Source organism: Trichosurus vulpecula, chromosome 6, assembly GCF_011100635.1.
Source record: "Trichosurus vulpecula isolate mTriVul1 chromosome 6, mTriVul1.pri, whole genome shotgun sequence".
Taxonomy (NCBI): Eukaryota; Metazoa; Chordata; class Mammalia; order Diprotodontia; family Phalangeridae; genus Trichosurus; species Trichosurus vulpecula.
In genome coordinates, this window is record NC_050578.1 from 224,908,525 (window position 1) to 224,934,247 (window position 25,723).

Here is a 25,723-nt window from a genome sequence, read left to right on the forward strand (position 1 = left end):
TGATGGATATATGGCTTCCTTTATCAAGCAGAAAGGGAAAGAGCTGGCTAAGATTTCCCTTCACCCGGTGATGTTGCCATTTTTGTGAGTGACTGCCTCTGCATTGTCAATTCCTCCGGTGACCAAGCACTTCCTTGTCATACATGCAGTATTTGGGTGCCTTTTGGCTGTGGACAGGGCCAGTCTCTTGTCATCTGTAGGGCAAACGTCAATCTAGACCGGTCAGACCGGACACCAAGAGAAGGATGAACAAGACTCTAGACGGATGAAAAGAAATTCATTCCCCAGGATGTCCAGGAAAAGAAAGAGTAAAAACATTTTCCCTGATACTGACTGATGGTGCTATATGGTTTCCAAAGTGCTCTCTGATTTCTAATAGTCATAGTTTACGTTCCTTTGTAATTTATACGGCATTTTCTTCACAACAGTCCTATAGGGCAATCAGGGCAGGAGTTATCACCCGCATTTTACGTAGGGAAGAAACTTTACATAGTGGGGAGAGAGTGATGTTAGGTCATTCAGTGAGACAATAAAAATTATATGTGTGTGTAAATATGTGTTTGTATCTATCCATTTATCTGTCCATCCATCTCTCTTTTTATATCTATCTATCTATCTATCTATCTATCTATCTATCTATCTATCTCTATCTTTAAAGTCTCCAAAGCCCCTTCTTCACAATAACCCAGTGAAATAGGGACTCTGGATATCTTTAGCCTCATTTTTGCCGAAGAGGAAACAGGTACAGACAGTTTAAGTGATCGCCCTGGTAAATATACTGATCAGTCTCAGAACTGGGATTTAAACCCAGATCTCTCCTGACTTCAAACTCAGCCCTCTTTTCATCAGTTTTCCTATCTCTCCAGGGCAAGAACCTAGGTCTTCTGAGTCCTAGGCTGGGGGCGGCTCATTGGCTCGATGCCAGTTGGGTACCCAAGATCCAAAAGCATCTGGCACCGTGATCACAACCAGTCTTGATATGAGATGAGATTTCTGGAGCTCAGATCCCTGCATCTATTGTTTCATCCTGGTGCGTGGCCATTTGACCTTGGCCTTTCAATTTTATTTGAGCGCCATTTAAAATAAAATACAGTTCTCTCTTGAACAACCGTTTGTTTGTAATGGGAACCGTGCACTCTGCAGGGAGCTCGGTTGGTAACGTTGCAGCTTGGGCACACAGCCTCCCTCCCCCTCTTCCCCTGGGGATATACAGCAGGCCAGGACCTGTGTTCGATTCAATTATGCCAAACTTATGAAGAGGCAAAATGAATTGGCCCTCTTGCTGTGCCCACACACAGCCTGATGTGGTGGTGGGAGGGGAGCTTTCAGCCCTCACATCTGAGGCGAGGGAGGTGGTGGGGGGCGCCATGCTTCTTTGACTTGGAGGCTGACTGGAGTCATGTACCAACCTATCCTGGGAGGGAAGGGGCCGGTTCAACAGTCTGCCTGTTCTCGAGGTCATCCATGCTGTCTCCCTCCTTCTGCTGCCACGACTGTCTCTAACCCAGGCCAGGAGGGTGATATTGTCTCCTGGGTTTAAAGTCATCCAGAGAAGGGGGTTCCAGATTGTCACTTGGTAAGCATTTCAGGCTCACTCACCAGCTCTAGCTGTAACATTCTTTATCCCGAGCTTGAGCCAAAGTCTGACTGCCTGTAACTTATAGGATGAGTCCTCAAAGAATTTGTTGCAACTGTGAGTTACTTTCGAGGGCATTTAGTTTATCCTCTTCTGTTTGAGGGAGGAGGAAGCCCGGAGAAGGGGCGCGATTTGCCTCAGCTGGAGTCATGTAGTGAATTAGTGATAGGGCATGGGGTAGAACTCAGGTCTCTGGACTGGTCCCTTCCCATCAGCGACATAGGACCTAGAGGTCATTATTTAGCATGGCCTCGGGACACCCCGTGGGAGGCAGGGTGACACAGTGGAAAAGAATTGGGAGTCTAGAGACCTGAGTTCAAATTGCAGCTCTTCTGTGTCTTACCTGTGTGGCCACTCAGCCCCTGGGACCCTCATATTTCTCATCTGTCAAATGAAGGGGTTGAAGTAAGTGACTTCTAAGGTCCCTTCCTACTTTAAACCCATGATTCTACTAAGGACATTCAGTTTCCCAGCCAGATGAGAACAAAGAAGTGATGTTTCCACGGCCAAACCTGCTCCTGCCTCCCGGTGTAAATTGTTGCTTATCCTGGGTGACCAGATGAAAGCCTTTTCCCCAAGAGAGTGTGGCCAGTGAAGCATGGGAAGGTGCTCATTGCTGTGGGGCTTTATGAATTGGCAGAGAACTGCTGTCTTCTTTGTCTAGCAGCATCCAGATGTTGTCTCGGACCTGAGCAGATGCCTTGTCATGGAGAGACCGTGTGCCTTTGAGCTGGGGTAGGAACTGTGCAGGTGTTTATATAATTCCCTAGCCTGTGGATCCTTTATCTGATTTCAGATGCTGGACTGGGTTATAGCCAGGGGCAACCATCTACGAGGGAAGTCCAGTGCCCTCCTACATTGGGTCCTGACCTCCCCCATGGGTTGGGTACCCCTCTTTTTCTTCTTCCTGGAGGTAGAAGGGGAAATATATTTGCTGGGGGCCTCATTTGTCCTGGCTCATTCTGGAAGTTCATAAAATAACTGATTCATGAAATGAAAATGATAAGAAACTGACCACATCATCTTAAAGTGTTATTATGACTTAGTCATAATGAAAATGTTGAATAGAACAGGACACAGGACAGAACCTTGCAATACTCTCCTAAAGACAACTTCAGGCTGACATTTATTAATTAAAACCACTGTTCTGTCAGTGAACCTCCAGCCTATCCATTTTACAAAAATCCCTTGTGAACTTCTTTCTGGTCACCTCCTGGCCTGGAGCATCCTGATGGTCAAAGAGGAAATTGAAATATTCCTACCCTAGACTATAGGTGAGTGATTTTCTAAAAGTTCAGAGATAAACATGGCCTGAGACTCTGGAAGGAAAAAATATTAAAGAAGGATGAGATGCTTCTAATAATTAACAATAATTAATTCCAGTGAACTAACAATTGAGTTAGAATTGAAAAAAAGGGAAGAGTTTGAAAAGACTGATGTGGTTGCATAAGGAACTCTTTGATATTGGAAGATAATACAGGACAAGAAACAGAAAAAAGAAACAGGGGAGAGGTGAATGGGTAGATTACCAAGGAAGAAGACTAAAGGGATTAGGACACGTCATAATCATGTCAGGAAGTCTTAAAGGCAGGGTGATAATGAGGTTTGGGCAGCCATTAGCTGTTGCTAATGGCAACTGTAAGGGCATTTTTGGCTCTATTTGAAGCCAGAAGAATGCACTAGAAGGGAGAAGCCCTCTGCTTGGGGGATGTGGGACAACATCCAAGGACAACCATGAGAAAATAGATCTTACCACCTTTAATCTTACTTCCATTTTCACTAACAAGAAAAGTGATATTTCTACTGGGGAAAGAGTGGGAAAAAAATGGGTGAATGAAGATCAAAATCCAGGGCCGATTGTATTGAATCAGAGTCTCCCGGGTACATGAATGGTCTCCCGGGGAACTGAAAGAGCCTATAGATGTGATTATTGAGCTTCTCTCTGTAATCTTGGAGGAAGTGTGGGAAAACAATGGTGCCACAGAATTGGACTTGGGCAAAGTTTTGCTGATTTTCCAAGAGGAGGAGAAGATGAATTCTGCAAACTCTAAAGACCAGTGAGCTTGTCATCGACCTCAGGGAAAATTCTAGAACAGATTATTAAATGAATGATTTGCGAGTGCTTCTGAAGGGGAATTGGTAATCAGTGTGAACCAGCAGGGGTTGACCAAGAATTAAGTCATTACTTTCTCTTTGAACAATTGTATTTGCTTCTTATCTGACTTACCTGGTTCCAATTTTCACCTTCTCCAATCGGTGCTTCCCTGTCAGACAATCTTTCTTAGACAGCTTTAATCGTGTCACTCTTCCATTCATAATCTTTTCATGGCTATTTATTGTCTACTGAATATGGTCCAAGGTTATCTTGGCATTCGTGGCTCTCCATAATCTGACTCCAGCCTATTTGACAAAAATCGCTCATGATTTTCTTGTGGCCAAGATGGAAAGATATGAGCTCTAGGAAAGTACATTTAGTTTTGGAATTGGTGAAATGCCAAAGAGGTGATTTTAATGAATATATTTCAACTTGGAGTTGTCTCTAGGGGAGTCCTATAAGGCTCTGTCCTGGGTCCTATTCCATTCAATGTTTTTATTACAACTTAGATAAGAGGTTGTTAATCTGAGGTCCACAAATCCCTTGGAGGTCCATGAATAGATTGCAGGGGGTTTGTGAACTTGGATGAGGAAAAAATTCCCATTTTTGTCACTGACCTCTAATTGAAACTTTGCAGTTCCTTCGATTATGAATGTAGGGGAACAATCTGTTATTCTGAGAAGGAGTCCATAGGCTTCACTAGACTGCCCAAGGAGCCCATGGCAAATGAAAGGTTAAGAACTCTTGACTTGGTTAGATGAAGGTATAGATAGCATGCTTACCCACACTTTTCAGCTTTATATGAAATGGGGGGAGGATAGCTAATACACACAAGAATCTGCCTCCAAATATATCTCAGTAGGCTAGAGCAGTGGGATGGATCTAATAAGATGACATTTAATAGGGATGAATGTAAAGCCCCTGGCTTAGAGTAAAAAAAAATGATGATATGACATAGGGGCATGGCTGGAGAAGTGCTTGTTTTTTTAAAAAAAAAACTTGGTGTTTTATCAGACTGCAAGGTCAACACGGATCATATGTATGACATAGCTGTAAAAAGTCCAAAAACAAAGCAAAGAAACCACTGCGCCCCAAGACTATATAAGTAGAGGCATGGGAGATAACAGCTCCATTGTTTTCTGCTTTGATCAGACCACACCTGAAATAGTATGTTCAGTTCTGGGTACCACATTTTAGGAGAGACCTTGAGAAACTGGAGAACACCCAGGGGATCATGACCAGGATGGTGCCACATGACAGTTTGCTGAAGCAACTGCTGATGTTTAGCCTCAGAAAGGAGAAGACTTAGGATTGGGGGTTAAGTGAGCATGATAGCTATTTTCTAGTGTTTGGAAGACTGGTATGTATAATAGGGATTAGCTTTGTTCATCTTGGGAGTGCTGGCTAGAAGTTGCAAGGAAACAGATTTCTGTTTGACATTTGGGAGAACTTCACAATCAGAGTTGTCTGAAAATAGAATGAGTGGCTTTGGAAAATAGTCACTTCTCCGGGTTTAGAATTGTTTGATCAGGTGCAGGGTAAGTGCCTCTCAGGGATACTGCAAAAGGGAATAGTCCATCAGGCAGGGAGCTGGCCTTAGAAATTTTCTGTGCAGGACACTGAGCCTTGACCCTTTCTATAAGGTACCAACGAGGATCAATGCTTCTTGGGTGTCATGAGCCAGGGAAGGGCTGAGGGAGTGATCCCCACGACCAGCCTGTGTGTCATAGAATCCCAGGGACCTCAGAAGTCAGCTAACTTGAAACATGGATTCCCTCTACCAGTGGCCATCTAGGCATCTAGAGTGAACATTGCCAGTGATGGAGAGCTCATTTCCACCTCTTGAAGCAGCCCAGTTTGACAGCTTGTATTGTTAGGAAGCTGTTGGTTCTTGTTCTGTCCCGTGGGACCAAGCAGACCCAGTTTGATCTTTCTGCATTGCAGCCTTTCTTGATGACAGCCATCGTGTGCGCCCCCATTATGTGCCCCTTCATGTTCTGGGCGAGACTTCTTTAGCTGGACAGTTCCCATGTGGTGTGATTTCCAGTCCTCCTACCATCTTGATCACTCTTCTCAGGACATACTCCAATCAGTTGATGTCCTTCTAAAAATGTGGTGTTCACAGCTAGACACGTTACTTCAAATGTTGTGTGATTCAGCAGAAGACAGTAGGAACCGTCACTTTCCTCCTGGATGCTCTGCCCACATTAAGGCAGCTAAAGACAGCACTTTTTTTGGTTATGTGACAATGTTAAGTCTTTTTTCACCTGACCTGGTTCTTGTGTTTTGTTTTTTGGACCTAAAAATAGGATTTTGCTTTTGTACCTATTAACCTCATCTTGTTAGATATGGTGTCTCCTTTTTGTAGGTGTAGCCTTGGTACCCCTTGGTACCCCTTCCCACCCACCCTCACTACACGTGCATCTTCCTCCTTGATGAAAGTATGTCCTTCCCAGGGGTGGAGCCCCTAGCCCTATTTACATCTCCAGGAATGTTCCCTAGGGAGTTTGTTAGGTGCCTTTGGGTCTTATGATCTTAAAGCTTTGGTCCCTTGAGAACGTCCAGCTTGAGTTCTGCCTTAGATCCTGAGCACTAGCCCTCTTCCAGGCCTTACTTGACCCCCTGCCTCTTTCTTTGCAGTGTTTTGGACGATGAAGGCAGCACCCTACGGCAGCAGAAACTCGAGAGGCAGGTGAGTAGGAAGAGCAGGGCTGATGTGGCCCTGGGTGAATTGAGGAGGCGGTTCATTGCCTGCTGAGATGAGCAGCATGGATTTCCACAGTCCTGGAGGGGCTGAATCTTCCTGGTTTGGAACTCCTGCAGGTTGGGGATGTGTCTCCATCAGACCAGAATGTGGGTAGCAAAGGCAGGAGGTTCATAGGGTTACAGATCAAGAGCTGGAAGGGATCTTGAAGATCGTTCTGGTCCATACCTTTTATTTTACAGATAAGGAAACCGAGGCCCAGATAGGGGAAATCACTCATTCAAGGTCATGCAAGTAGCAAGTAGCAGAGCTAGGTTTTGAGACCAGTACCTTTGATTTCAAATACAGTACCATTGTGCCTCAGTGGCAGAAAAATGGATATAGGTGGAGTGTTGGGGATTGGAGAGAGGCATGCCAGAACCCAGCCCAGAGCCTGGTGTTCTCTTCCTGACTCTGCTCTCTTTTAGCTGCCCCCTTATCTCTTACAGTTCTGCTTCCACCCCCGGCACCACCACCCTTCCTTGTCTGTGACATCCCTTCCTTGAACTAACCCGGAACAGAGGATGGTTTCCACAAACCTTTGGGATAATGGTCTGGGGTAGTGAAAAGTGCGTGGGATGTGGAGTCTGAATACCCAGCTTTAGGCTGCCTTTTTGCCATTTTCTTAGGTGAATCACTTAACTTTCTCCTCAGTAAAATGGGGTGATGATATTTGTGCTTCCCTCTCCCCCGGAATTGTTGTGAGGAAAGTTTAAATCAAAGGAGAAATCAGAGCTCTTATTTTTTTTCCTTTGGACTGAACCTGTAATTTCATTGTAATTTCATCCTCCTGGATGAGGTCAGCACCTTCTCTTCAACCTAGAGATTTATAAAGAGCTGCCCAGAGCATTGAGAGGTTAAGTGACTTGCTTAGAGTCCCTCAGCCAGATGAGTCAGAGCTGGAACTTGAACCCGGTTCTTCCTGACCTTCCTATAGCCTATATACTGTCTAAACTTTGGTCTGCATTCAGTGAAGCCTCAGCTTCCCAGCTTTCCTCCCACTGACTTCAGGGACCTTCAGACTCTTGGCAGCACATCTGCATAACCCCGTTTACTTCTCTAGAGTGACCACAGGGTCATGGTGGCCTTCCCCTGAACTAGGGAAATGACCAACCGTTTATACAGTGTATAATACACAGCAGTAAATGGGATCCATTTTCTTCCAAAGAAGAAAGAGGGCTGGGCGTGGAGTGAGCGGATCAGATCCTGGGATCTGCTCTGGAGTTTCCTGCATCAGAGGGAGGACAGGACAGCACCCTGTGTGGTTGGACTGGACTGTCTCCAAGGTCCCTTTGAACTCTTGAGTTTTTTTTGGGAGAGATTCAGCTCTGCCTGGGGGATGCTCCTATGTGGGGGCAAAGACAACCATATCCTGCCCTTGGGGAAGTGCCCATGGTCTGAAGGTGAGATAGCCCTGGCCTCAGAGACCAGGGTCTGAGGGGAAAGACATTACCCTGGCCCCAGAGGGTCCTTGAGCTGAAGGGAAGACACAACTCAGCCCTTAGGGAAAACCCAGCCTGAGGGAGGAGACATTGCCTGGCTCTGTAAAACACCCTCCCCCCTTCTTCCCCCACCCCGGTCTAAGTGGGGGGAAGACATCCTAGCCCTTAGGGAACTTCAGGTCAGAGGGACAGACATAGCCTGGTTTGGGGAGAGCTGTAAGGATGTGGGGTGGACTTGGCTCAGCTCTTGGGGAGTCCTTTTGTGAAATAGACCTCAAAGAGACCCTTGTCTGAGGGGGAGATATGGTCCTTGAGTTCTGAGTCTGAGATGGAGATGAGAGCCTCTGAATTCCAATGGTCTCAGGTCCTTCGATGGGGTAGGGATGGGGGGAGCCCTTGGAAGCTTTGATGTACATCCCCTCAACACCTCCCTGTCCTTGCTTTGTGTCTTTAGAGGGCTTTGCTGGAGCAGAAACAAAAGAAGAAGCGCCAGGAACCTCTGATGGTACAGTCCAACCCAGACAGTCGCACGAGAACACGCCGTGCACGGCAATCTGAGGAACAGGCCCCACTGGTGGAGTCCTACCTGAACAGCAACAGTAGCACCAGCTACAACGGTATTCAGGAAGGCTTTAGCATGGCTCCTGGGGGCCAGCGCCAACAGGCCTAGGATTACTGGGGCCATATTGCTGAGTGTGGGATTATAGTAGAATGGTATTATAGGAACTGGGGTTCTAGGAGCCCAGCATTACCTCCTGTTGGGTTTAGGGGAAGGGAAGGGAATAAGCATTTATTAAGCACCTGTTGTGTTCTATGCACTGTGCTAAACACTTCACAAATATTATCTCATTGGATCCTCACAATAATCCTGGAAAGTAGGTGCTATTATCCCATTTTTACATCTGAGGAAACTGAGGCAAACAGAAGTTAAGTGTCTTGCCAAGCATCACAAGCTAGTAAGTGAAGTTAGATTGGAACTCAGGTCTTCCTGACTCCAGGCTCAGTACTCTGTTGTGCCACTAACTGCCTTTAAACTGGGTTTAGGCCACCTTTAGAAATGCCTTAAGTTGTATAAATCCAACTTTACTAGACACTTATCACTATTACTACTATCACCACCACCACCACCACCACCACCACCACCACCACCATCATCATCATCATCATCACCACCACCATCATCACTATGGCAAACTCATTTAATATAGTAATTGTTAATAATAATAATATTCTAATATAATATGTAATACATTTATATATTACATTATAATAATAGCCAGCCTATGAGGTAGCTGCTATTTTTATCCTTATTTTAAGGTTAAATGACTTCCCCAGGGTCCCACAGCAAAGTCAGTATTAGAAGCTGGATTTGAACGCAGGTCTTCCTGACTCCCAAGTTCCACCTTTTATCCATTGAGCCACCTGATGTAAATGACAGAACATCTAATATTCCATATTTAAAGTTCGCATTTCTTAATAAAGAAGAGATAAATGTTTTATCATCAGTCATCTGGAGCCAATATAGTTCATTTAATGTTGTCTTCGTTTATATCATCATATTCATTACATATTATATTCTACTGGTTCTGCTTTCTTTTCTCTGAATCAGTTCATGCAAATCTTTGTTTTCTGAGTTCCTCACATTTACATGCACACATTTTGACTTGTGCCCAGTGTTATGGGTAGTGAGGTACCTTGGGCTAATTCTTCTCAGGCTTACAGGGCTTTTAGAGTTATAGGGTCTGGATGTTAGCACAATGGGGAAAGCTCATAAAGCAAAACCACAGGAAGAATGAAAAAACAAGTATAGCCATCGAGCTTGGGAAATACATTTTCACCCACTCCAGTGTACACACACCATATGGAATTCAGTGCTTTTCCTCCCACCATTTTGAAGAACAATAATAAATCATATGTATGTAGCAGTGTAGATTTTCAAATGCTTCACATACATTTCGTCTTCTCAGTAGTCCTGTGACCAAAGTAACAACATTAAAAGCCCCCCAAATCAAATAATAACATATATTTATATAGGACTTCAGTGTTTATAAAGTAACACATGGCAACCTTCCAGCAGTCCTGTGAAGTAGTCATTTTGAGAATTGCTCCTTCTTTACCCGGGAAGAAATTGAAATTCAGAGCCAGCTTAAGTGATTTGCCCAAGGTTCCCAAAACTTGTAAGTATCAGAGCCAAGATTTGAACCTGGATTTCTCTTGACTCTTAACTCCGTCACTCTCTTCTGTATAGCAATATTTATTTGGCCTTGATGCTTCCTGTTGCCGCGATTTAGCTGCATTGCCTTTCCTATCGTGCTAACATTGTTCAGGCGCTCAGGGTTACAAGATGCTTGGCCTTAGGGCCAAGTTTCTTTGTGTTAAACTAAAAATAATAATTTCTCTAGTACTTAACCTACAAGGCTATTGTGAGGATCGAGTGAGATGATGTGTGTAAAGTGCTTTGTACAATTTAAAATGCTACATAAATAACCATTATTATTATTATTGTAGACAGTGTGGTATAGTGACTATAGAGTCAAGCTCGGAGTCAAGAAAACCACTCTAGGTTCAAGTCCCATCTCTGACTCATCCTGGTTGGGTGACCCTGGACAAGCAACTCAACCTCTCATTAACTTCCAGTTTACGGTTACAAGTCGCAGGGCAGTTGGTGATCTGCATTTATAGAGAGAATTTCCTCACTGGGATTTCCCTACTCCAGTGAAGTCACAGGTCTGGACAAAACAAAAATTATCACAGGGTATTGTTATTATAGAGCGCTAAGGTTTTGAGGGAGCTACAAGTATAGCATCCCAGCTGTCTAACATTAAAGGGTGTCCCATACGTGGTGATTCTGGATCTATTAAAGGGCACCAACAGGAGTGAGAACATCTGTTCCTACCCGCAAGAAGAGGAGGCATTGTGATGGTAGTGGCTCTGTGATGAGGGACACAAACTATATTTCACGCAACTGTATTTCAGTCTTAAAATGATCCATCAGGAGGTTTGCTGTCTTGCCAGGGTCTATACTTAGGACATGGTTGAGAACCTACCAAAATGCTCCCCCCTCGCGTTGATCATATGGGGATGCAGGATAGTACTAGGAATAACCTGGAAAGAATCTCTAGGGATAAAGAAGCCTTTAGAAGCTGAAAGATTGAAGGGTATAAGCGACATTTTCATCACTGTTGCTTTGTTGAAGTTAGGAGCATTAGGAGAGGGAGGGGGTAGATTTAGGAATGAAGCAGCTGGCAAAGAAGACGTCTGAGAACAGGAGTTGGATTTCAGGACCATGCCTTAAGATATCAGAGTGATGGCTGGGGCTGGAATGTATCTAATGAAGGCTGTGGTGAATATATTTTCTCAGAAATGTCCAGATCTGAACCAAAGGTCATCAAACTGGGAATAGTAGTGGAAGGGACGGGGATAGAGACACCTGTGATTTCATTGTATGGGGAACTTCCAAGTGAAAAGACTTCGTCTACCAATGCAGAAGTGGGAGGAGAGAAAGAAAACTGCCATTCTAGCGAACTGTTAACCCAGATGCCACGGAAAGTAGCAGATGTAACATAAATAGAAAGAGAGAAAAATGGAGGCAATGGGGAGGTGATGAGAGACACTGACTAGGAAGAGGAGTAAAAATATTCTAGCCTTAAATGTCTATATACCAGTGTGTAGAGTATGGGTGATGCTGTGATTGAGATCTCTTAACACAAGAAGGTCACTATGGCCTCATAGGCATCACTAAATAGTGACTTTAGAGTTGTTTGAAAAGACTTCTGGGATCATACAGACCAAAGCATATCTTACCAAGAATTCCATCTACAACATTTCTAATAGGTGGTCAAGTGGTTTTTTTTTCCTTTTAAATTTATTTATTTTTAGTTTACAATATTTAGTTCCACAAGTTTTTGAATTCCAGATTTTCTCCCCCTCCCCACCTATGACAGCATGTAATCTGATACAGGTTCTCCATATATGTATGTGTGTGTGTGTATACATATATATATATACACACACACACACCTTCTCATTAAACATATTTTCACAATAGTCAAATTGTAAAGAAGATTTATATCCAATGGAATGAATCACAAGAAAGAAGAAACAAGAAAGATAAATAATTAAATAAAAAAATAAATGAGAGAGCAAATAGTCTGCTTCAATCTGCATTCAGACTTCATAATTCTTTCTCTGGATGTGGATATTGGTCCCCTGGTTTTCGCTAGAAGACCTCTGGAGTGGGAGAATATGCTCCCTCCTGAAGCAGACCATTCTCCTCTTGGATAGCTCTGATTGTTAGGAAGTTTTTTCTTACATCATTACATTCTAAATCTCTCTCTGTAACCTCTGTCTTTTACTTCTGGTTCTGCCCTCTGGGACCAAGAAGAGCAAATCTAATGATCCTGCCATATGACAGCTCTTTGTCAAATCCTTGAAGATGCTATCACATCTTCCCCAGTCTGTTTTCACTCTGCCATCTTGGCTCCGCCCCCTTCCCCAGTCTTCTCAAGGCCAATTCCTTCAGCTTATTGTTCTCTGGCATCCCTCTGGTTGCCCTCCTAGAGGCTCTCCATCTTTTTGATGTCCTTCCTAAACAGAGCTCAGAACTGAATACGATAGTCCAGAAATGGTATGATCAGAGCACAGTATAATGGGACTATGACATCTTAAGCTCTAGAACCTTATGCCTGTCAATGAAACCTTAGACATCAGCCTTTTTGGCTGTCACGCTTCTGACTGACCTTGTAGTCTAGTAGAGCTCCCACATTTTTGTCAAAAAATCTGCTATCTATCCATGTGTCTTCCATCTTGTTCTCGAGAGTTTGATTTCTTGGACCCTAGTGCAAAACTTTTACATTTATCTTTATTCAATTCTCTTCTTAAGCTTAGCCCATTGTTCTACCTGTCAGTGTCTTTTTGGATTTTGATTCTATCAACCAATGCATTAACTACCTTTCATAGCTTTGAGTCATCTGCAGATTTGATAAGTATTTCATCTCTACCTTTAATCCAAAATCTTGATAAAATACTAGAACAGAGCAAAATCTTTAGGGCACTCAGAGACCTTCCAAGCTGAAATTGGACTATAAATAGCTGTTCTTTTGGTATATCCATTTAACCAGCTCTGAATTCATATAATTATACTATCTTCTAGTCCACACCTGTACATGTTACCCAGAAGAATAATTTGAAAAAAAGAACCCTGGACTTGGACCAGGAAGAAAACCTGGATTCCCATCCTAGTCTTTTCTCTCACTGCCAGTGTGATCTTGAGCAAGACCCTTAAACGTCTCCAGGCCTTTCCTAATCTGTAAACGGACCTGACCTGTAAGGGCCCTTTCAGTGCCAACCCAAAGTCAGAGATGCCACTCCTCTGACAGTGGAGCCCCCCTCTATGGGTAAAAATGAGGGCTTTGTGGACAGCTCTAAATCTGTTACCTAAGATGATATATGACTTTGTCAGATCCTTTTCTAAAATCGAGGTGAACTATATCTGTAGCATTTCCCTGTTCTACCTGTCTAGTAAGCCTGACAAAAAGGAAATGAGGTCAGTCTGACATGACCTGTTTTTGATGAAGTCAGGCTGTCCTTTTGTTATTGCTGGTTCCTTTTTATTAATGTTTCCCGAACATTCTTTTAATAATATGCCCTAGAATTTTGTCAGAAAGTTCTCTAGTTCTTTGTCTACTGGGTACACTCGCTTCCCCATTTTTTGAAAATTGGAACATTTCCCCTTTTCCAGTCCTGTGGCACTTAGCCCATTCTTTTCTTGTTGTTTAGTCATTTTTCAGTCGTGTCCAACCCTTTGTGACCCCATTTGGGGTTTTCTTGGCAAAGACACTAGAGTCGTTTGCCATTTCCTTCTCTAGCTCATTTTACAGAGGAGAATACTGAGGTAAACAGGGTTAAATGACTTGCCCAGGGTCACACAGCTAGTAAGTGTCTGAGGCCAGATTTGAATTCAAGAAGATGAGTCTTCCTGACTAAAGGCCTGGCATTCCATCTATTGTGTCATCTAGCTGCCCCATCCCCTTCTCTAAAATCTTTCAAAGATTAGTGATCATGTCCATCTGTTCCTTTAGTCCTAGCTATATAATTTGTTTGGACCAGATGAATTCTACCAAGATTACATTCATGTGTCTGTGTTTCCATAGCCCCAACATTTGTCACTTTTTTGGGGTTAACATTGCCGGTCTGATGGATATGAGCAATTCTGAGTGATTTAGAGCATTTTTTCATAAAGCTGTTGATAATTTGGATTTCTTCCTTTGAGGACTGCCTGCTCGTATCCTTTTTTCATTGTCAATTGGGGAAAGGTATTTGTTTACTATCTCCTGACTTACTTGGGGTGTTAGTTCCCTGTTAGCCGTTAACGTTCTGTCTTCTTTAGTGTAGAGATTTTTCTCCTCTACAGAGGAAACAGAAGCCAGTAAGGGTTCAGTAGCTCTGCCTTCCCTGTCCTGTCCCATCATCACACACTCAGCCCATTCCTCTAAGCAGTGGTCCTGTTCTTCTTTTGAGCCTCCTCTCTTCTCCAGCATGTCTGTAAGCCCAAAACAACCAAACAATACCCTGCCCCTCCTCCGTGTTTTTTTCAGTAATCCAAGCTAGCATAAGCTTAATTCATTCTGAATGTTAGTAGATCTACTAAAGCACATCATGAAGCTTGCACAGAGGTTAATAAGACTGCAGATATGCAGAAAATTATAAAGGCAACTAGGTGTCATAGTGGATAGATCATTGAACCAGGTGTCAGGAAGACCTGAGTTCAGATCTGGCCTCAGACACTCACTGTGATGCTGTGTGACCCTGAGCAAGTCACTTAACCACTTCCTGCCTCAGTTTACTCATCTGTACCATGGGGATAATAATAGCCCTGAAGGGTTGTTGTGAGAATCAATGAGAATATTCATAAAGTGCTTTGCAAACCTTAAAGTGCTATGTAAATGCTAGCTAGCTATATTATTCTATATAATTATATATAATTCTTACTAGTCCTAAGGGAAGGCATATTTAATTATGGCTCTTCATACCTTCCCTCTACCTGTCACCCCTTTTCTCCTCTTCTGCCTTGCCCGAGCTATGTTTCTGGAGAAAGAAAACTGACACTGGAGTGGGAGAACCTGGATTCAAATCTTGCCTCTGACACTTAGCACAGACACTTCCACTCTGTTACTCTGGGCAAGTCCTCGGCATCCGTAAAATGCGGAAGTTGGATTCGAAGGTCTCTGGCTCTGTGATCCTATGGTCCAGTCATAGATAGGCCCAGGTGGCTGCTTACAGTACACCATTGCGACCAGCTGATGGTGCTCCCATGTCATGGAACAATGGTCTCTTCCCTTTAAGGTAGAAGTACAGGCAAGGGGCCTGGGGAGAAGGGACTGGCCAGCTTCCTTCTTCATCACCTCCAACACTTAACATCTGTTCTCCCTCCTGGAGATATCTTACATCTAGGACTGCTACCTTTGGCAAGCCTCCGTTACTGACTTCCTTGACCATTGTAATAGTTTGCTAACTGGTCTTTCCACCTCTGTTCTCCCCTCTTCTCTAGTCCATTTTAAATCTGTCTAAGCGGTCTTCCTAACATCCTGCTACGATCATGCCATTCCCTTGCAATGCTTGGCATATAGTAGATGCTTAATAAATGTTTATTTGTTGACTGACAAAGAGCCAGTTTTGTGTCGTGGAGAGAGACCATTGGATTTGGGATTATGGACAAGAGCCAGAAGGGACCCCAGGCCTCTTATGTTAGAGGTGAGGAAGCTGAGGCTCAGAGAGTATTAAGTGACTTTTCTGTGGTCACACAGCTCACAAATGTTTAAGGTAGGATTTGAACCCAAATCTTCCTGACTTCAAGTCTTGCATTCTTTCTACGACATCTTTTTGCCTCTCCCTTGAAGGCAAGAGAACTGACTTGATGTCTTGGCTCTGACACTCTGCGGCTTCCTCTCCCTGAGACTCAGCTTCTTCTTCTGTAAGATGAGGATGTTAGCATACCTACCTCATAGAGTCCTTGTAAAAGTATTATAGAGTTGGGAGGTACGTGTGATCTCTACAGGAAAAGTCTGGACTTCTTTGCTTTGGCATTCAAGGCCAACTGTAATATGGCTCCGGCCAACTTGAACACAGATGGTTTGCAGAGGAGAAGAGACGATGGAACTCCAAAGTTGTTCATCCTTTGTTCTCACAGGATTAATGGCGTCGTGAAGGTGATGTCTTGACTTGCACGTGAATTGGATTTAAGTGACGCAGGGCTGCCGAAGTCATCAGCCTCACTATGTCCTCCAGAATCATCGAAGTCCAGTGACATGACAAAAGTCAAGACGACTGGCAATGGCCCAGGGACCCCAAATGTGGGATTGAGTTAGCTCATAGCCAGCTCTAACCCTATTTGTGTGAGCCACTGGCAGCATCTGCTGGCCATTTTTGGAACTGTGGCTTTGAGGGTCACCTGTAGAATAATAACTCATGTTTATAAAGTGTCTTAAGGGATGGGTGAGACTGGAGCTGTGGCCACACCTGGGAGAGGTGGTGGGAACCCTCCACAAATAGGGAAGCTTACATGTTTTGGAGAGAAGACGATGAGATAAGATTTGGACTGTCGAATTTGAGATGGGCATTTCTGGTAGTCAGTGATAGAGCTCTGAAAAGAGAATGTAGGGGTCACTTGCCTCCGGCCATTCCTCTGAGGTCTTGTGTTCTCTTTGTCCTTTTCCCCACCCCTCTGAGGAGGCTAGAGTCCCCCTGCAGAGGGGAGAAGGAAGAAGCATTCCCATGATTCCTAGAATGGACCAGAGACAGCTTCAGTGTCCAAAGCCAGCATGTATTCTCCACGTGAAACACACACAGTGAACATCTACTCAGGCCTTCTGCTTTTTTGACAACTCCTCACACCTCTCCATTGTAGGTGTCACCCAAGGTTCTGTTCTCTCTTCGTGTTCTTTCTCTTGGTGATCTCATGTCTTTTCATGGTTCGAATCATCATTACTACGTAGAGAATCTTCAAATCTAACTACTTAGACCCATTCCCTCTCCAAAATTCCTTCACTAACTGCCTGCTGGACATTCCCACCTCAAATCCACATGTCCAAAGCTGATCTTCCCTCTTTTTATGCTACAGTACCACTATCATTCCAGGGGAGCGTATATCCCAGCATTGAAAACTTGGATTTGTCTAAGGAGTCATCCTGGTGGAATTTGGAGGCAGAAGGCCTGGGTTTGAATTTAGTGCTGTTACCACCTACCTGACTTTGGTCAAATCATTTCCCCCCTGGGCTCCAGTTTCTTCATTTGCAAAGTTAAGGAATTAGGTTAGAGCTGGTGTTCTTAACCTAGGAAACCTGAGGGGTCCATAGGTGGATTTCAGGGGGTCCATGAACTTGGATGGAAAAATAACATCCTTATTTTCACTCCCCTCTAACTGAAATTTAGCATTTCCTTCAGTTATGAATGTAGGCAACAAACATCATCCAGGGAAAGGTCCCATAGGTTTCACTAGATGGCCAGAGGGGTCCGTAACACAAAATAATTAAGAACCCCTTGGACTAAATGGTCTCTAAGGGCCCTTCTAGTTCTAAATCATTTGTTCTCAGGCCCATTCTGATCCTGCTAGGTGAAATCCTGGCTTTGTCAACCCTGGGCTGGGTTCCCTTATGGAGCTTTCCATAGGGTCAGACCTCCCCTGGTGGGCAAACTCCCATAGAATTTGTTCATTCCATAGCAACAGATCTTTATTCAACCTCTGCTATATGCCAGGCAACATGTAGGGTAATGGTCCTAATCTTAAAAAGCTTATATTCTGTAACATTTTACGGAAAAATAAATACAAAATACACGAAACAAGCACAAAATAATTCGGGAGGAAGATGGAAGTGTTGGCCATTGATAGGATCAGGAAGGGTCTGGTATAGAAGGTGAGATGAGCCCTTGAATGTTGTTAAGGGTTCTAAGAGTTGAAGGAGATTGCATCCTAGGTATATGGGACAGCCTGTGCAAAGGTATGGAGGTGGGAGATCTTGTGGATGGAGAGAAGCCACATTTTCTCTCTTTTCTTCCATGGAAGTTTATGAAACTTGAAATAAAAATAAAATAAAATAAAAACTTGGGTGGGGACCTGGGTTCTAGTCCTGGCCCTGCCTCTGTGTAGCTTATCCCCTCTTGACATCTGTCAACAGGAAGTCTGTCTTTCTAGATGATCTCAGATCCCATCGAACTCTGACATTATATGCTCTAAGAGTCTTCTTCCAGCTATGACATTTCTGTGAGTCCATTTTTTGCTGCTAAGTCACTGGGAAGCATATTTTGACTCACTTTGGGGAATGATTTTCTAACAGTATCCTAGAGCAGTCTCTGCTCCAGCGTGGTTTCAGGCAGAGACGCAATGACCCCCTGTCAGGGATGCTGTTGAAGGGCTTCTTGCCCTGGACAGAAGCATGGACAGAATGGCCTCTAGGACTCCTCTCTGCTGTATAAGGTCCTAGGATCCCATGTCCTCTGTTCCTTTCTCTTCTCCCTCTTCCTCCTTTGCCTGGTGCTCAGGACCCATAGGCTCACAGAGTGTCCCTCCCTTGAAGATCCCTTTGTGTGGAGGGCTGAATGATCCAACGCAACCCAATCCAGGTTGGGCTTGCTGCCAACGCACGCCCCTCCCTGATTTTCTTTCTCTCTTGAAATTTTGGCCTTGACAATTGCCAATGAACACAAACATTTCAACATACAAAGAACAAAGAAGATTACGTTTGAAACGATGAATTCTGTTATGAATAGCTTATTTTTCAAAAGTGCATAAAATTTTACAAGGTGGAGAAAAACCACTCTATTCATGTCTCCTTTTGAATTTTTTGTTCTGTTTATTTCTTAAAATGTTTTACTGGTCTTTCCTTTTATGGAGGGGGCCCATGTCTGTTAATACCCAGTAATTCATCTTCCTCCCACTTCGTAGAAACCCAATGGTTTAAAAAAACCTCATTTAATTTTTAAAATTCTGAATTTAACAAACACTAAACAAAATAAGCATTTCCATAATAATTGGAGAAGAGGAGAAGAGAATAGTTTATGGAACTGCTAATCTCTCTTATGTAAAGCTTGCTTTTAATTTCAGTTATATGACAAATTAATAGGTAACTTTCAAGGCTGTCATGCTTATTTGTGATTCCTTCTGGCCTGCCTTCTCTTATCTTTTTTGGGGAGAAGAGTGGGGCCCCCATCCCCAGCCTTAAATCCCTTCCCCTCTCCAAACAAGATTCAAAAAAATAGCCATAAAATTCTTGTAACAAATATGCATGGTTAAGCAAAATAAATTCCCCCATTGGTCATGTCCAAAAATGACCACCTCCTTTTGTATAGTTCACCACCCCTGTGTCAGGAGGTGAGTAGCATGAGAAGCCCACCTTTATAATAAATAAATCAGGGATGGGGATTGGATTTGTGAAGTGTTTGGTATGGGGGATTTCCAGGTGAGGAAGAGACCAGTGTAGGTTAATACCTTCTCTTTAGCTTATAGCCTTAGAGTTGCCTAGAAATTGACAGATTAAGTGACTTGCCTAGGGTCACCAGCCAATATGTGTCAGAGACCAGACATAGGTCTTCCAGGTTTTGGGTCAGACTCTCCATCTACTATACCACAGTGCCTATAACAAATGAATATAGGCAAGCAGGTCTCATTGGCACACTGGCCATGTCGAAAATGTCTGTCTCAATCTAATCCTGTAGTCTGTCCCTTCTCTGCCCAGACCCCCTTGGGGGATTCTCATCTCTCTGTTTGTCTCTGGTTCTCTCAACTCTGCCCTTCCTATCCTTCTCCAAGCAGTACAGGAGGCTGAACAGGATGACGGGAAGTTGGGCGAGGACCCTTTGATGCCCAGATCAGCCAAGAGGAGCCCCGCAGCAGGGGCAACGGCAGCAGGCGGTCAGGGTGGTATCTCTAAAAAGGAGAAGAAGGGGAAACCCAAAGGTGAGTCCCTCTGTCTTAGCTTCCAGTCCTCCAGGGCTGGTGGTGGGCATGATTGCCAGTGAGAGAGGAAAGAGGGATCATCGAATGCCTTCTTCCCATGACTGCAGGCTGGTAGACAGGATGTATTTGTGTGGTTGGAGGTAAGGAGCGGGTCTTCTCTTGGCCAAGAGCCCTCAGAGGTACGAGGCTAAAACCCAGCCTCCAAAGCCCAGCTTTTATAAAATCATAGATCTGAAAGTTGGAAGAGACCTTCAGAGATCATCTGATCCAGCCACCTGGGTTATCACTTTCATTGTACGGCTGAGCAAATGGAGCATTGAGCCGCATGAAGGAAGAGTTCCATTCCTAGAGTACCTTCAAATTAGAACCCATGTCTCCTGACTTCCAGGCCCATGTTCATTTTATCTCATCTAGTAATTATATGGTGGTGTGCAAATTTATCAAAATTTCTAGAACCTTTGGCCCTAATTGGCATAATGATCTGAATCGGAGGTTATTTACCTTTTTTGTGTTCTGGATTCTTCAGGCAGTCTGGTAAAGCCTACGGACCCCTTCTTAGAATTATGTTTTTAGATGCATAAAATGAAATACTCAGGATTACAAAAGAAACCATTTACATTGATCTAGTTATCAAATTTTTTAAAAAAAATATTTTTATGGCCCCCAGTATAAGAGTCCCTGATTTACACAGAGGCTAGCTCTGAATAGAGCTGTATGCCTAAAATGGGCTTTGTGAAGGAGCTGGACTAGATGATTCCTAGGGGACTAGCAGGGGGGTCCCTTCTATCTTTGACATTCTGTGATCCTATAATCTCTTTAATCAAAGGAAAAAGGCATACACTAAAAAACAGCCTATCCTTGTGTTCCATGTAAGCCAGATTTGGGGGGAAGTGGGTGTCCTCTATTCAAAACAAAATGGTTATTTAAGGATTTAGAGCCGTCCTCATGCTTCCCCTGGCTACTCATGCCTCTTGGCTGTAGGAACCTGGCTGAACTGCCTGCTTGTTCATAAAGGCAGAGGGAAACAATCCATCAAAATTCAAATGTGTATATATACAGCTCCTCCAGCCTGGCTCGGGTTTCCTGCAGCCCCTTTCTGGGCCTCAAAAATGTTAGCACAGTTCCCTCCTCCAAAAGATGGGTTGGAGCTTTCCATGAATCTAGGCCTAAGTTAACTCCCAATGTTCTAGCTCATTTCTAAGAGAAATATGCCAATTTTTACAAACAAGATGAACTGTTGTGCAGTGGAAACTTTCTCTCTCTCTCTCTCTCTCTCTCTCTCTCTCTCTCTCTCTCTCTCTTTCACTCTCCTCTATTAAATTTTAAAACCTATTAAACTCATTTGTTCAAAGCCTTGAACCTGGAGTTGGGAGACCTGGGTCCAAGTCCTGACCCTACCACTGACTTTCTGAATGGTTTTTGGATGGTCACTTCTCTCTGGGTTTGAGTTTTCTTCTCTGTAATATGAGGCAGTTGGACTGAATCTCTCAAGTTTTCTTTTGTTCTGTATTTCTGCTTCTAGAAAATCCCATATACTTCACAATGCATTTCCTAACTCTGAGGGACAGAGCCCTGGATTGGTCCCCTTGATTTGCTGGTGCCTTTGACCTTGCACAAATCACCTCACTTTTTTCTTTATTTCCTTCCACAAAACCAGGAAGGCATAGCTATCACATTTGCATTGTTCCAGTTCTGGATCTCAAAGAAGAGGAACACAATAACCTCTAATCCAATTACAAGTTTATTAATAGCATTCAGACATCAGTGGAGAGCATGCACGTGCGTGCGAATGTATCAACACACACACACACACACACACACACACACACACACACACACACACACACGATGTTCTCCTGCTTCACTGCTACCTCCTAGATCCCAGTCCTGGTCTGATTCTGGGAAATGAAGTCACACACTACCATGACTCAGACTAACAACTCAACACAGACTAGAAATAGATTCAGAGTGGTCCAACGGCTTAGGGTCTGTGGGGCTTTATACTGAAGGAGACAAAGGAACTTGGGGCCTTTTACAAGTGTACAACTGAGACTAACCAGGTCTCAGGTGCCTTTGAATACACCACTCACAAGTAGGTCTGGTAGAATTCCTTTGGTGTCAGATGCCACACCCATAGTCATCCTAATTATTTCTTTCTACATAATCCTCTTCTTTCCTTTGGGGGAAGTGGACAGAAGTAGTCTGTGTCAGCATTCAGCGGCAGAGTCAAGATCGAAAAAGACCTTGGCAGGCTAGAGTATTGGGCCAAATTTACTAAGATGAGGAACAGTAGAGATAGATGGAAAGTCTTACATTTGGGTTCAAGAAATCATCTTCTTAAGTACAAGATGGGGGAGGCCTGGCTATAGAAAGCAGGTTTTCTGAAAAAGATCTAGGGGTTTTTAGTAGACCAAGCTCAATATGCATCAACAGTGTGATATATCAACCAAGAAAGGAAATGCTTTCATTGGCTGCATTGATAGGCATTGCAGGCTTTTGGATCATGTGACCAACAAGGTGAAGGACTGGATACTTCATCTGATCCTTATTATCTCTTCAACTTCTCAAAAATATGAATTCTGCTCGAAAGGTAAGGCAGTTTCAGCTCTCTCCATGCTCCAAAACACCAAGAACTCTTAAAAAATAAAAAACCTGATGAATAGACAGCAGAGAAGGCTAATCTCTAATTCCTAAAGGTTCTCACTGAGCACCCCTTCCTCTATTGAAGACCGCGCTCTGATAGGACTGTACAAGCTGACCCCTGGGTTTGTAACAGAGCTCGAATTCCTATCCCCCTCTCTCCCTCCTAGTACCCCAGAAAGCCAAAAGGCAGAAATTTGCTCTGGCTGGGATTATAGCATAACAGTACTGTGTTGTAACAGTAAGCCAGAGAACTTGGGGCAGGATGGCATTATGTATGAAGTGTGTGGTACTCCACTAAACCTGAGGGAAAGTGGATTAGCATCCAGCTGGGACCAGGTCTTATACCCCCACAGAAGCTGCCAGCCAGATTGTTGAAACATTCCCCCAGGAGTCACTTGGGACAGACCCAAGACCTTCGTCTTAAAGCCACTGGAGGCCTCCAGTTGATGTCACATTGAACATATCTATATTGAAAATAAAAGCAAACCTGTTGGAAAAAGAATCAATAATTTATAAGAGTTAAAGTGCCAAGCCAGTAATCCAGGTCATTTCTTGAAATAAATGTGTACAATGCATTGCTCATCTATTCTTCCTCTTTGGTTGTTTTTTTACTCAAAGTGAAATAGGAGTTTCCCTGCTGGGGAGGAGCCTTAGACAGCTTTGAGATCCAATCCCTCAGGGAAATGACAAAGGGGAAGGAGTCAGAAAGAGAGCAATAGGGGAACACAAGGAAAAAAAACAGAAATCACCAAAGATCTCAAAGGGGAAAGGCATAGCATCCACCAATAAGGAGATGATGGTCCCCCAGTATACTCTGGCTTAGTAAAAGTCCACAAATCTGCAGTGTTGTATTTAGTTCTGGGTACCACATTTTAGGAAGGACATCAGTAAGCTAGGTTGTGCAATGATAAGGACAGCTAGGTGGGTGAAGGAGCCTTGATTCCTTGAAGATCAGTTGAAGGAGCTGGGGTATATTTAGAATGGTGAAGCCTTAGGAGGGACAGGATAGTCAATAGATATTTAACTAGCAGGCTATGTGCTAAGCACCTGGGATACAAAGAAAGGCAGAACACAGTTTCTGCCCTCAAGGAGCTCATGTCTAACAGAAGACAACACATGAAAAGATGCTGAAAAGGAGGCGAAGGGGTGGGTACCTGGTATGGGGGGCTGATGAAGTCCTGCAGTCTGGTGGGAAATTAAGATATGGATGCCTTGGGCCACCTCCTTAGGTGGAAGATTTGGGTGAAACTGATTTCTACCCTCCACCTTTTCCTATTAGAGGGAAGAAGACACTCCAGGGGCAGGGAGTCCTGGGGAGGTATGATAACTGCTATTTTCAAGTATGTAAAGGGTGCTTCAGTGGAGGAGAGATGAGACCTGTTTTATGTGGCATTTGTGGGCAGAACCAGGAAGTTGCAGAAAGCAGTGGTTCTGAAAGGGTTACCAAGAGCTTTGGTGTGTGCTGCCACTTAAAATTTGAACTTAATATTTGAAATTGCATGTGTGAGTCCCTCCATCTTTCTGGAGTTTGTTCAAGACTTAAAAAAAATACTGTGCTTGAGAACCACTAAATGGAAGCTATTCAGTAGTAGTAGAAAGAGCTGCCTCAGGAGGCATAGTTGGTCCTTGCTTTCCTGGAGGCGTTCAGAAAAAGATGACTGATCACTCGTCAGGTCTGCTGTGGAAGGCATTCTTGCTCACATGTGGTGGATTGGATGACTGCTGAGGTTCCTTTCAACTCTGAGAGTCACTGACTTTTCTAAATTTATTTGCATATTCCAATGCCTATAAAGGTCACAGACCATTAGAACATTAGTTATGTAATGACCCTTAGAAAGCATCTGGTCCAACTTCGTCACCTAGCAGATAAGAAAATGGGCCCAGAGAAGGGATGGATCTCGCCCAAGATCACACAGGTCGTAAGCGGTGGCACTGGGTGCAGAATCTTGTTTCTTTGGCCGCAGCCCCAGTACTTTTCTCACCACACTAAGATGAACCCAGACATCATTGTGAGGCTATCTTCTTTAATCTCACATATGCTGCACATGCACCTTATTATTAGCCAGGTCTAGCCCTGTGGGTGTCCTCACCCTTTAATGCGAGCACGTGTAATGTCTGGATTTCTGTTTTGTTTTTCCTGAAGGGGATTAATGGTACTCTGATGTTTCCTGTGTTCCCGCTGATCTGATTATTGCCCTGAGGCCGATATTAATTTCTGAATGTACAATCAGGCCTCTGATCCCACCACTCAGCTGAGATGACTATCTTAAGGTTACTGATGTTCACTTTCTTTCTTATAAATGTTAGTTATAATAATAGCAATTATAATTAATTATTATATGTGTCACATCAGTGGACTTTTATCCATCCTCCATCTCCTTAACCTCTCCATAGCTTTTGACACTGCCGCCCACCCTCTCCTCCTTCATGCTTTCTTTTCCATCGCCTTACGTAGTACTGCCCTTTTGTAGTTTTCCTCCTGCTTATTCAACTACTCAGTTTCCTTTGCTGTCTCATTATCTTTTCATTGGCCTTCCACCATGAGTGTCTCTTGAGACTTTGTCCTGGGTCCTCCACTCTTTTTTCTTTACATTACCTCCTTTGGTGATCTAACTCAGTTCCAGTGGGTTCAGTTCCAGTCTCATGAAATAGACTCTCAAATTAATAGAGCCGGCCCTATGCTGTCAGCTGGCTGCTGGAAATCTTCACTTCCATGTCCTCTCCCATTGCTCAGATTCATCACGTCCAAAATAGAAGTCATCATCTTTCTCCCTAAACCTTCCCCTCTTTCAGACCTTTCTGTTTCTGTTCTGGTCGTCACCATCACCCAGGTTCACAACCTGGGAGCCATCCTTTATTCTTCCCTCCTCCTTATATCTGGTTAGTTGCCAAGTTTTGTCAGTTCTGTTTCCACAGCATCTCTTGCTTCCCTCCCCCCCTTTTCTCCCCAGTCACCAACCCACAGCCCTAGTGTGTGCCCTCGTTACCTCTTGCTTGGACTATTCATGTTCCAGTCTTTCTGCTCTCTAATCCATTCTCTGCAAAGTCATCAAAACAATTGATCTTCCTAAGGCACAGATCTGATCAAGTTACTGTACCACTCAAAAATCATCAGGGGCTCCCTACTGCCTCTAGGATAAAATATTAAATCCTCAGCTTAGCTAGCATTTAAGATGCTTTACAACCATGGTGACAGACTCAGAATGAGGAAGAT

General features: G+C 43.7%; 1 protein-coding gene across 1 annotated transcript in view; it reads left to right on the forward strand.

Moving 5' to 3' along the window:
• The window catches only part of TUB (TUB bipartite transcription factor), a 143,339-nt gene that overhangs the window by 81,189 nt on the left and 36,427 nt on the right, over window positions 1-25,723 (forward strand). The window contains exons 2-4 of the mRNA XM_036762305.1: window positions 6,372-6,423; window positions 8,371-8,533; window positions 19,720-19,866. Of these exons, the coding sequence (XP_036618200.1) occupies window positions 6,372-6,423; window positions 8,371-8,533; window positions 19,720-19,866 (362 nt within the window). The remainder of the gene's footprint in view (window positions 1-6,371; window positions 6,424-8,370; window positions 8,534-19,719; window positions 19,867-25,723) is intronic.